General features: G+C 45.0%; 1 protein-coding gene across 1 annotated transcript in view; it reads left to right on the forward strand.

The window, feature by feature from the left end:
* Window positions 1–13,076, forward strand: part of mtpn (myotrophin) — a 28,749-nt gene extending 15,673 nt beyond the window's left edge. The window contains exon 4 of the mRNA XM_084049774.1: window positions 12,573–13,076. Within this exon, the coding sequence (XP_083905900.1) occupies window positions 12,573–12,659 (87 nt within the window). The 3' untranslated portion in view covers window positions 12,660–13,076. The remainder of the gene's footprint in view (window positions 1–12,572) is intronic.
* The last annotated feature ends 225 nt before the right edge of the window (window positions 13,077–13,301 follow it).

Below are 13,301 nucleotides of genomic sequence, written 5' to 3' on the forward strand. Positions count from 1 at the left end.
CACCGAGTGCCGCGCTATGAGCTTGTAGATCTGCTATTTTTGAAAAATCGAGAAAATTGGGGAAAAAATTTGAATTATATTTTTTTAAAGCAAACATTTGTAACTCAAATCTTTGCTTCTGGGGGTCCCTGGAACAAAATATTTTGAGATGGGGGTCCGCGGCCAAATACGTATACATTTTGGGGTCCTTGATGTGAAAAAAGTTTGAGAGCCAGTAACATATCAACATAGATATTTTCAAAAAAACATTTCTACATTTTGTAGCATCGGAACCTCAACCCTTAATGGGTTAATGCAGAGCCCAAACAGGTTGGCCCAGAAGCGCCTGCATGGCAGCAGGATGCATATAAATGATCATATTCCAGGCTCGATCCTGTGGTGTCATGCCTCCCCAAAGTCTGCGCCAGTAAAACGAGCCAAATAGCTGTGAAATGAATGTCTTCTTTGGTGTTGCAGACCGTCACTAAGCTCAGCCACAGTACATTACAGTACAGTCATTTAGCAGACGCTTTTATCCAAAGCGACTTACAATAAGGGCATTCAACATAGGTAGGCAAGGAAACTACTAATCACCAGAAGTATTAAGTGCATTCTCTTCTAAAACAAGCAACTAAGAGTATGGTTAGCGCTAAGGTAAAAGTGCAATATATCAGCTACCTACTTTCTTAACAGATGAGACAAATGGGAAAATCAAATGAGCAAGAGCTAAAACAAATAACTATCGAATAAACAAGATCCAATAAGACAAGAGCTCGTACAACTAATTGACAACAAGTAGGCAAGGTGAAGAGGAAAGGTAGTGTTTCCTGAAGAGGTGGGTTTTCAGCCTGCGGCGAAAGATGGGCAGTGACTGTGCTGTACTGACATCCCGTTCATTCCACCACTCTGGGGGAGGGGGGGGTGTGTGTGTGTGTGTGTGTGTGTGTGTGTGTGAAAAGAGAGATGGATATACAGTATGTAGAACTGCTGCTCTCTTTTTCACACAATTCTCTGTGAACACTAGAGATGGTTTTGCATGAAAATCCCAGCTGTTACTGAAATACACAGACCAGCCTGTCTGGCACCAACAACCACCAAAGTTACTTCTTCCCCATTCTGAAGCCTGGTTTGAACTGCAGCAGATCGTCTTGACCATGTCTACAGGACTCGCTGCCATATGGCTGAAATTTAGCCTTAAAGGGATATTTCACTTTCAAAACAACTTTGGGTAATTTTATCGTCTACTCAGGCTTTTTTGAGCCCCCCAGACAGTTATTAATTTGCTTGATTCAGTTATCAAAAAAACACGGCCCCCTCGCGTAGGGGGAAACCGGGGACAAAAGTAACAGGGGGCAAAAGTAACTCATTCAATAATTCTAATTAGAAACAAGCTAGAGGGGTGTGACTTCTTGTGCACATGCTCAGTAGGGTCCTCTTTCTGCCTATGGAAGGATAGAGATAATTTCATCTCGGCAGAAGTTTTCAACAAAAAAATGATTATGAGGTGTAAACGTAAATTCTTTTGTGTACGGTATTTTCCTTCTGCTGAATAAAGATAAGATGTCAGCTGATTTAAACTTAGATTAATAGTATCTCTATGTTATTGGTCACACATTAACATCAGCAGCCTATGCTAGTATAGGTGTTTCTAGGTAGAATATGGCATTTTATCATGGTTGCCCCATCGGGGTCAATTGTAACAATGCGTTTTCAATGCAAGCAATTTTTTGGTCTGGGATTACATACTTTTATGTTAGTAAATGAACATATTTCACTAAATGTCACTACATTTCAAAGTAAAAATATTTGAGTCTTGTCCTTATTAGTGAAAGCTTAAAAATGGTATTATTAATTAGGGCACATATATATGTTAATTATAGCAAAAGATGACTAGGATATTTCAAGTACTCTGTGAATTATGAAGGCAAATACAAAAGGTGTTACTTTTGTCCCCGGTCTCCCTATTAGGAGGGCAGGATGAGTCACCAGAACCAAGGACGGGTGTTTTTGATGAATCTAACATGTTAAAAATGGAGTTTGAAGAAGAAAAATTATTGGTTTGTATAGGAAGTGGGCGTGTCTGATAAAATGAATATCAAATATCTAAATAATGAATCAAGCCACATAAAAAACAGTCTGGGGGGCTCACAAAAGCCTTAGTAGATGATAAAATGACCCAACGTTTTTTTTTTTTTTAAGTGAAATATCCCTTTAACCCATTTTGGGGCGTGAACCCCTATTTGTAACTATACCTTCCAGGATGGCTGGGAACCCCTTTTGTGATTCCTGTTGCCTGTTGCCATGTACAGTATTATAGCAACATACATTTGTTGTAATATTTGAATAAATATTTTGGATTTTTTTCAGAAAATTTGGGTCAAGATTTAGAAGGGTTTTTTAGAAGCGGCCTCAGGTCTAAATGGGTTACGTGCAGTTTAAGAGTTGTGTATAATAAAGTGTCTGGGTATGTGTGTGTATTATCTCTGCCTGTATCACTGTACGACTACGTTCAGGGGTATCGCCAGCATTCTGGTATGATATCATTATTAATTTCAAAAGGAATTTCCCAACAGGGCTTAATAAAGGTACTCTTCTATCTTCTACATCTGTGTCCCATTGCCTAAAGCGTCCTATAGGGACAGCCGCATCCACTATAATGCCAGTAGCCAGGCTAGTGGTGGCTATACATACTGTAGATATTAAGAATACATTAAACCCAATAAACCCGGGAAAGTATCTGTGTCATTTTAGATTTTGGCGTTGGCTATTCAAAAATGGCAGATCTACAAGCTCACAGCGCATCAGTTTGTGCCGCACTGCGAGCTTGTAAAGTGTTTTAGAACATGGACATATAAAAGGTAGACGCCTCCTCCGACTCTGAAGCGTCTGTATCTCAAGCACGCTTCCGCAGGGCTAGCGGGAAATTTCCGCGTGCGTCACAGAAGGGGGGCGTTCGGTAGGCCAATCGGAGGCAGGTGTGGGCGGGACAACTAGATTCTGACAAGTCCTGGAAAAGACACGCTGTGATTGGCCAGTATTCAACGCACTGTGATTGGCCAGTAGTCACTTTGAGGTCGCTCCCATGAACTGCAGAGGCCAATGAGGTATCTAGGTTTCTATATCTATGTTTTAGAAGCCATTGTAGACCTTAATCGGCCTTAGGTTTCAATGGGTTAAGCAAGCATAGCATTCTTCTGACGACTTAACTCTCACGGGTGATACTCTCTCTCAGGGGCGATACTACAGAGAACAGGACACTAAAACCAAGAGGACTGTATGTTATCATCCAGATGGCTAACGTGCCTTCTGAGCAGGATCCATATCACTGTGCTATCATAAATAGGTGTGTGTGTGTGTGTGTGTGTGTGTGTCTGACTGATGTGGAGCCCAGTGTGCCCACCGTGGTGATATTCCCAGTGAGTGGGTCGTCTCGTCCCAGCCTGGCTAAATGAGGCAGGGTAATTGAAAAGCTCCTCGGAGGAGTCTATTTCATGGAGGCGTCCTCTTAGCTTCACGAGAAGAAAACGGAAGTCTCGCTAGACGAGATTGAAATCTCGAGATTGAAATCTCGTCTAGCGAGACTTCCGTTTATTTTATTTTATTTTTCCGGTTGCATAGTGTTCTGTCACTATGAACGTCAGATCTCTTATAAAAAAAAAAACAGCTATTAAAATGCGCGATCTAACACCAGGCAATAATTTACGATTCTGTCCCTATCGCTACATAACTCGAACGGTGCTGAGTCGGCTCTAGCGGCCTAACCAGCGTTCGGCACGGCGACTCGCTCGCCTAATGGCTCGCTCGGCGGTGCCTCATTGCTCAAGCCCGCCAGAGACGGTGCGCCTCTGTTGGTAACAGTTTTTTGCTGTAGTTCTGCTGTAGTCTGTTCTCACCAAGTGGGCCGAGTGGTCCGCCTCGCTGGGGGGAGACAAAAACAAAAATAATTTGCGACACATTAGATAAGATAGATAACAACGTCGGGAGGGGGATTCGAAGCCTGACGCTTAACGGTGGACGCCACGGAGATACCTGGTAATGCAGGGGGTGTGGGAGTTATTTAAGGCGGTCCGCTCATGGGAGAGGCAGTTCCGCGTGCGTCACAGAAGGGGGGGCGTCGCCGAGTTACTACTACGATCCGGTGGCAAAAGCTGGTGCGTCTCTCCTACCGGTCACGTGTCTACTAGCGACACGGCCTCACCCCCTCCCCCTCCCCAACACACAGTCTCTTGCTCTAATCTGTGTCTAACACCTCTGCCTCACCAATGGAAAGCCCCCTGGGATGGATATTTAAAAAGGCCATCGCCCCGCTATCTTAACCCATTAAGACCTGAGGCCGATTCTACAAACGCATTCTAAACCAGCAGTTGTCAAACTTTTTTTCGTGTCATGGACCCCCAAATTGATAGGTATCATATATCGGGTACCGCGGACCCCCATCTGAGAAGGTTATGTGTCAGGGACCCCTCAGAAGAGAAGATTTGTGTTAAAAAAAGATCTGAATTATTTAAAAAGATTTGTTTATCTGCTATTTTTGAGAACCACTGTTTTTAAATCACTGTTCTAAATAGTGTTTTTTTTTGGGGGGGAAAAAACATACGTCGCTATATTTATGGCTAATATCTAAAACTAGAGTTTTGGGGGGCTACGCCCCCCTCAACCCCAGCCGCGCACGGGGCCCAGCGTGGCCGTGTGTATATTGGGGGACCCAAATCGCCGGAGTGAAACTGTGGAAAAGTGTTTTTGAAAAAGGAAAAAATTTGAAGAAATAATATTTGTTATGTTTCAGGGGGTCCACAGGGGGTCCGCGGACCCCCTGATGGTCCACTGACCCCCTGTGGAGTGTTGGGACGCGCGGGGACACCCCTGGAACATTGCGGACCATTTCGGTGTTTTTTTTTTTTTCATGAAGGTGGTTGCTTGTTTCTGGCGCAGGCTGTGCAAACCTGGCAACCCAGCGCATGCTGCCGCACGTTTAAGTGGCGTAGCGTCATGAGGGTCAGTGGGGCCGTGGCTCGGTCAGTGAAGACCCTGTAGTGCGGATGATATGTGGCATAGAGGGGCAGATTGTAAATCCACAGAGGAAACATCCGTGGGCTACCATTGGTTCAGCGATGTGTGCGGTCGCCCTGCGGCCCCTCCTCCTCCACCAATGTGCAGTATTGACAGCCCTGACGTCACAACAATTGGAGCGATGGGCACTGCACTGTGGTTGGTTAGGGTACACCTAGGGCCCAGGTAGAAGCCAGTTAAAGCCTGCATGGGCAAACCCAGTTAGGACCCGCCTTGGTCCCACATAAACATGGCTAGTTGGGGCCCACCTAAGGGCCAGGTAGAAGCTACTTATAGCCTGCATGGGCATCGCAGTTGGGACTGAAGTGGATGGCGCTGACATTGCTGACATGGGGTCCATATGGTTTAGCCCACCTTGAAACCATATGGGAACTACGCTGGCATGCTGGCTGTAATGCAAACGCTGCATCATACCTGCAGTGTGTAGTTTGATGTTGTGTGTGTAGCAGATATACCTGCAGTGTGTAGATCAATGTCCATAGGAAAGTCAATGCCCAGCGGGTTTTTTTTTCCCCAGCAGAGTGTCTAGTGTCTCTGTGTCTCTCTGGAAGAGGTTGCACATGAACTCTGCAGCCGCACTGAGGCGCTCCAACACAAACACTCTGACATTAAGCTGCTTCACACAACAAACATCTGCTGTTTGTCCAAAAGACACAATATCTCCTCTCCCACCGACGTCATGTGTTCATTTATCGACAGCCGTACAGACTCCTTTTGACACATTTTACGTCGTTTATCCAGCTCTCACTGACTGTCCACATCGGGCTGTTATTTTGCTGCGATCAAGTCAACGATGTGAGAGATTAGCTATCACAGACGGACGGACAGGGGGTGAAACATAGTCTTGCGCCATGCCTTTCGGCCTGGCGGAGACAATAAAAAACCGAAAGTAAGGGAAATGGCCATTTCTGCAACAGAAGTAGTCAATAAACTCTGCTATGAAAACATGGGCCACATTGGCAAAGAATGTAAGAAAGAGGCAATCATGTAGAAAATAGCCGATCTCCAAGCGTACAAAGCCTCTCAACGTGAGGCGTTTCGAGCTTGTAGATCGGCTATTTTCACAATATTTACTTGTGGAACGGAGTCAAACAGAATGGGGGGGTCCCAGATCAAGTACGTGTATTTGGGGGGGGGGGGGGGGGGGGGGGGGGCGGCGTGAAAGGGTTGATAAACACTGCTCTAATCGGAGCGAAATTATCTGAAATTACTACATGAGCATAATGCAGCGTAACATGCGTTGCACGGGGCGGTCCTGCCATTACGTTAGTTACTGTAGTTGCTGTGGAGCTACATAGTTCTCCAGAAGACACACACAAACATACACCATCTACAATGGACGAACTGAGCAGCAATATAGACATTCACCACACGAACGTGCATTGTTGACAAAGTGATTGCACAGCCGCTGCAGGCATGACAACCAGGTTAGCGTTAGCGACATGGCAGCTATCACAGCGCCCTGTCCGTCGTGCTGCAACTGCCTGTGATGGCTACAGCAGTAACAGCAAGCTGTCTGCGATGCCATTGTCTGGAGACTGCTCTTAGCGTGACACGACCAATGAGAGTGAGCGCTGTAGTTGTTGCTAAGATACGGTGGCGTCTCTGCCCCATAGCTTGTAGATCTCTCACACATGATTGGCGTAGGCTGCGTTGCCAGGTCTGACTTTGTGTGTAAGCAATGGTCGGCTTATTTTTGCGCGCCTTTGGGCTCGTTTGCATTGTGCGCACGGCAGCGCTTGTTTAGCGTACGTCAGCGCGACGTGGCAACGGACGTGGCAACGTGAAAGGTGATTGGTTGGTGAAAAGAAACACCCGACGTTACACCAGAAATGGTGCCTGGAGAAAATGGTGACCAAAAAAAAAGTTTGGAAAAAAAGGAAAAAAAACCCGCAGCGGCTGGCTGCTGTTGTGGTGATGAGGTCGTGCGCACGGTAAACGGTACGAAGCTGGCTCCCCTTCCGTTTTGTCCGACATTTGGTGAGTAGAATTAATTATGTTGCGCGGTGGAAAAGGTGTAGTGAACAGTGAGATGTCCCCTACGCGAGGCGTAAATTCAGCGCGGCCGCCGTGGCGAGTCAGTAGGCGACATGTGGTCTGGCGGTGCGTTGTTTATTCGATAACAGAGCTGTGGGGTGTCACCACCGAGGGTGCGGAAGTTGCTCGCCATTTATATAGTTAGATGACTGGGATGCTTTCCCGCTTTTACTGGGTTAAGAGACGAGGCAGACGGGTCCGTTGTGTCAGCCGTGGCTCATCTGAACAGGGATTACAGTGCAGGGCAGTGATATGAGCAAAAAGCCACCGTGTTGCCCTTCCTCTCCCCGCTCGGCGGCACTCATCTTTGCCAAGTTGTCCGCGGGGATTAACGCCCCCCCCGGTGCAGCCAAAAGGTCACTAGAGGCCCCTGAGACTTGATCACGAGCCTCTTTTTTTGTCTCAACAAGAGAACGGTACGGAGGCGAGACCTTTTGATTGTAGCAACTGCAACACTGGTGCCAACATGGTGTTAACGGATAAAGGGACCCGCTGAAAACTACTGAACCATGCCTGTCGGGCTGTTGTGATACGGAATAATTAACTGTTATTTTTGGTTTAACCCATTAAGACCTGAGGTTCTGATTCTACAAAATGTCTTCTAAATCCTAACAGTTTTTTTTTTTTAAACATATGTTGCTATGTCAGTGGTTTTCAAACTTTTTAATGTCGAGGACCCCCAAAATGTATATCTATTTGGCCGCGGACCCCCATCTCAAAATGTTTTGTTCCAGGGACCCCCCAGAAGCAAAGATTTGAGTTACAAATGTTCGCTTTAAAAATATATATATTCAAAGATTTGCACACATTTTCATGATTTTTCAAAAATAGCAGATCTACAAGCTCGTAGCCGCGCTATGAGCTTGTAGATCTGCTATTTTAGAATAGCCAAAGTGTAAAAAAATGTTTTTTTTAGCTCAAAGCTAAAAATGACACAGATGCGTCCCCGGTCTTAACGGGTTAATCTACGAAAATGTGTGTAGGCGGACAAAAAATGGCTCAGTTTCCGTGCTGCATCACGGGAGGTGACCCCTGGCCCCGGGGCGTTTAGCTGTGCCGTTGGCTGGATGTAAATTATGAAAGGCCTGTTTAACCCTGTGGTCGACCCAGCCGTCAGGTCCGTGCGCAGAGTGCTGACTATAGCCCAGAGAGGCAGTCACTGGAGAGGCATGGTAGTTCATTATAAATCAACAATGGAAGTGGCCCTCACTAACCTCGGCCCACACAGTCTCACACACACCGTCACTCGCGTGCATATATACAATACTCGCACACTTCTGCTAACAGCAGTGGTGTAAATTAACTAAGTACATGTACTTTGAGGTATCTTTACTTTACTGGAGTATTTGAAATTTTCTGTACTTTTACTCCACTACATCTCAGAGGCAAATATTGTACTTTTACTCCACTACAATGATTTGAAAACTTTAGCTTGCTAGTTACTTTTCAGATATAAATGATGATATTATGAAACCTACATTAACCACTTTAGCCCTATTTTATAGGGCTAAAGTAGAACGTGTCGCAAAGCGACGCGTTGTGAGCTTGTAAATCTGCTATTTTCAAACATTTTTGTACTTTTACTTTTTGTACTTAAGTACATTTAGTTTTTGTACTTTAAGTACATTTTGATGCCAATACTTTTGTACTTTCACTCAAGTAATTTTTTTATTCCGGACTTTTACTTGTAACAGAGTACTTCTACATTGCAGTATTGATACTTTTATTTAAGTAAAACATTAGAGTACTTTTTCCACCACTGGCTAACAGTAGCTCTGGTCTTTTAAATCGGCAGCAGAACGGCAATATTATTTATCCAAAGAAAGCTAATTATGTTGCATATGCTGTCCTGAATGTCTGTGCCTGACAGACATGGAAGAATTTCCGTAGAAGATTTATCATGCCGATAAATGCTGGGCATGGCTACAGGAAATGGGTTCTGCGTGATTGCACTGATGACCATTTCCTGCTCTCCAAATTTAGTCTAGAGTAGACCATGAAAAGTTAACTTGATAACTGAACGAATATGTTTTGACCGGGCTGACCTAGTATTGCGTACATGAAACTTAGTTTTCCCTTGCTTAACGCATTCCTTACATGCTTTAAGCCCTTGCATTTGTCAGTCACAGTATATACTGGACCTTGTCTTTCTATTCAACCTAGTTTTTTTAACACTTCCCTCCCTATTATTTTCTGTTAACCGTGGCTGACACGGCCCAGATATCGATCCTTCCTTCCCCTCATTTATTGCAATGTAAAATAGGTTCACTTGTAGAGCGCTGCGGGCACATTAGCCAGTGATGCCAGCAGGTCAATAGACTTCCTGTAAACCCTCACATTTATAATCCATCCTAAGGGGCCCCATGGCCCCACATATATTAGGCCTCATGCATGGGAGACCTTCTCATTCCCGCTCAATGACATAATTAAGACTTAATGGACAAGTCGGCAGACCAGCGTCGTTTAACTCTTTAAGACCGGGAACGCATCTGTGTGTCATTTTTAGATTTATTTGGGGCTATTCAAAAATAGCAGATCTACAAGCTCGTAGCGCGGCACAGAGTGCCACGCTACGAGCTTGTAGTTCTGCTATTTTTGAAAAATCTTGAAAAGTTGTGCAAATATTTTCCTTTTTTTTTTCTTTTTTTTTGCGGACCTTTGTAACTCAAATCTTTGCTTCCGGGGGTTCCTGGAACTAAATATTTTACGAATGTTCGCTTTAAAAAAAATATATAATCCAAGATTTTGCCACGAATTTTCACGATTTTACAAAAAATAGCAGATCTTACAAGCTCATAGCGAGGAGCTTGTATATCTGCTATTTCTGAATAGCCAAAGACACACAGATGCGTTCCCCGGTCTTATTGGGTTATGTTACTACAGTATGTCCTAACACGGTTTTGCGTGCCTCCATCGTCTGGAACGATGGAGACGTCTCTCTCTCTCTCTGTGCACGTGGGTGGGAGACTCTGGGAGGGTCGTTTCTGTTCATTAGAGACATGTGCTTCGCTTGGCTGCTATAGCCTCCAATTTTCACCGGGTACTATTTGGACGGTGAAGTGTTCATGAGGGATTATTATTTAACCCATTAAGACCGGGAAAGAGTCTGTCTTTTTTTTAGATTTCTTTGGGCTATTCAATTTTTTTTTTAGAACAAAATCGTGAAAATGTGTGCAAATCCTTGAATACATATACATTTTTAACTCAAATCTTTGCTGCTGGGGGGTCCCTGGAACAACATGTTTTGAGATGGGGGTCCGTGGCCAAATACATATAATTTCGGGGGTCTTTGACATGGAAAAAAGTTTGAGAACCACTGATATTATAGCAATATAAGTTTTTTCAAAAAACTGTTTGGATTTAGAAGACATTTGTAGAATCCCCCAGAAGTTAAGATTTGAGTTAAAAATGTTGGCTTTAGAAATATATATATTCAAAGATTTCCACAAACTTGCTCGATTTAAAAACAAATAGCAGATCTACAAGCTCATAGCGCGGCACTCGGTGCCGCGCTATGAGCTTGTAGATCTGCTATTTTTTAATAGCCCAAAGACATAAAACATTACATAAGACATTATAAATGACACACAGATGCGTTCCCGGTTCGAGCGGGTTAAGGTGGACAAGCTCATTACTGTAAGTAGTGTCAGGAGAGTGCCACTGCCACTCGGATCGCCACAGGAGATCGTTCGCCCGCCATATCCTGAGAGACGGGGGAAAGTACAGGGGATGGTGGGGTGCTCAGGCTATTATTGTAAAGCTGAAGTAGATACCCACGAGGGAGTGTGAATCCATGGCAGACCACCTCCTTCCGCTGCATCGGCACCGTTGGTTGCAACCCAGGTGTTTGGTGAGTGGTAGAGAAGGCTCATTATGAGATGGCGTTTTGCCTCAAATATGGTAGTATACACCAGGCCTGCAATTGTGTTTGTCAGGTAGATGCCCGTGTCTGTTCCCAGGCGTGGTTGTTGGTGGTGGTGCTGCTGCAGGGGGGCTAGGGTCAAGGTGTAATGTTGTTTCCCGCTGTCTAAATGAGGCCTGCCGAGTCTGTTCCCGCTTCCCAGGCACGGTCGAGAACGAGTAACTAATGACTTCCCCAGAGCTGGAGGAGGAAGAAGCCTTCCTCCTCCTACCTTTCTGATCCTTCCTCACTATCTCGACTCGCTGAAGAGTTGGCGAGGCCCAACAACTGATTGCCAGACGCCAGAGTGTGGAGTGGGTTAGCAGTTGAAAGTGTCAATACTTGCGTTGTGAAGGTTTTTCGGGTTTGTGAATTATGGGAATAGACCAATGCGTTTTGGGAGCTTTTCACTGTCAACTGCAGTTCACAGTTAAACTTCTTCATTTCAGCTTCAACTTTTTTTGTGTCTGAACTTCAGAGAGGAACTCTTATACTTCAACAAAATGTGTTAACAGATAGCCATGGAGCCATGGAGATTCATATTCACCAGGAAAAAGTGAAGTATGGTTCTGAATAGACAAAACTCACCCACTTCCCCTATTCTTCCCGCTGCCAATTAGACTATTTTAGATCTGACAAGATAACCACTCAGCCCTGTTAAATCTCTCCGGCTCGGTGCTGCGCTCCGGCGCTCCTATATGGCGTCGTGTTGGCACAAACAGCCATTCTCTCACAACTAACTCTGGCACTCAAACTGGGTCAGACTGCGCCTCTGACGGCCCCGCTTCTCCACGCAACAATGGAGTCTCTCTGCCTGGGCTCCGTAAGCCCTCCGCTAAGAGGCTAAAGTTGGCAGGGGCAGACAAAGGGATGTCTCTAGTACCACTGCGTGTTTCTCGGCTCCTCCGCTGCCCATTAAATCTGCAGTTCCTGCGCTTGTCTGCCTTGTTCCCTGTCTCCATTTCTTTTGTAGCTGTTGTTTTCTCTTCAGTAATAACGTCAACACTGTTGACAATATTTTTTTTTAAATTCGCATTCTCTCCAGCATTTAGCACTGGATTGTTTTGGCTATGCTGCCGTTTGCTTTCTCTGACTGGGCTTTGTCGACGCAGTGATTTTAGGGTCAAAAGGTGACCCAAAGAGTGTGTGAGAGAAATTCCACCATCATTGCTTCAGTGGCATAATATGCAATAATATAGCTTACAATTGAGCTGTTAATGGCCATGGCCATTGACCTGTAAGAGGCAGAGATGCAGGATTCAGGTCTTTACCTTGACAACCCCACCCCCACTCTGTTGCCTGTTAACACATCGGGTGGCAGAATTTTATTAAAACGGATAACGTTCGGTGCCAGAAATCTCACCGTCTGCAACGCTGCGCTGTTTAGAGCTGTGGACTCCACGGCGAGCACACTCGCACGTAAACAATGCATGCGTGCGCAGCAATGGATGGTCTAAAACGGTACTCTTTGAAAACACGTCATTTTACGGTTTTGGCACCCGATGTGTTAAGACCGCCTCACCACATGAATATGCACTGGGCCCCGTCTTCTGTTATCTTATGTCATGTTGCCTCTCCTTCACAGGGAGCTGACAAAGAGCGGAAAGGACCGGACGGCCTCAGTGCGTTGGAAGCCGCCGAGAGCGAAGCTATAAAGGCGCTCCTGAAGTGAGACACACTGCAGCAGAGGGTGGGTGAAGAGGCAGACAGACAGACAGACAGACAGACAGACGGATGAAGTGGTCCCTGGACCAAAGACGGATGCTTTACCCCAACTAACCTCTGTCTTAGCACTACTCTTTGTCTGTCTGTTGGCGAGGGTCATTTTGTCTGGTTTTTGGTTTTCCTTTCCCCCCCTTTTTTTATATTTTATTTTCTCTTCCTTTTTTGCCTCTTTTCCGTAGCCATTAACAGATGGACTTCTCAGTCATGTCTCTCTTTGGGACCAAACGCTGCGGGAAAGCCCAACACTTGGTCCCTGAAATACAGCATATTATTAAAAACAGGACTCCCATGTTTAAAAGATAAATGAAAAAGCTTAGCCCTTAATTCCACAGCTCAAATTTGCAGTCCTCCCTGAAATCTGTGGGGGGAAAAAAAGTAGAATGTTAATATTTTCTTTTTTATAACTTCCATATTGAAATTATTGTATGGCCACTTCTATATGAACACCTATTGCACTGTACTGTACTAGATAGATTTGAGAGAACGGTTGTGACATTTTTCATCTATTAAACTTTGATCATAATATGATAAAAAATAATGTGGCCTCTCTACCTTGTGTGTTGCTCTCCGCTCTTTTCTAGACCCAACT

This window comes from Gymnoscopelus microlampas (assembly GCF_963454915.1).
Source record: "Gymnoscopelus microlampas genome assembly, chromosome: 23".
NCBI lineage: Eukaryota > Metazoa > Chordata > Actinopteri > Myctophiformes > Myctophidae > Gymnoscopelus > Gymnoscopelus microlampas.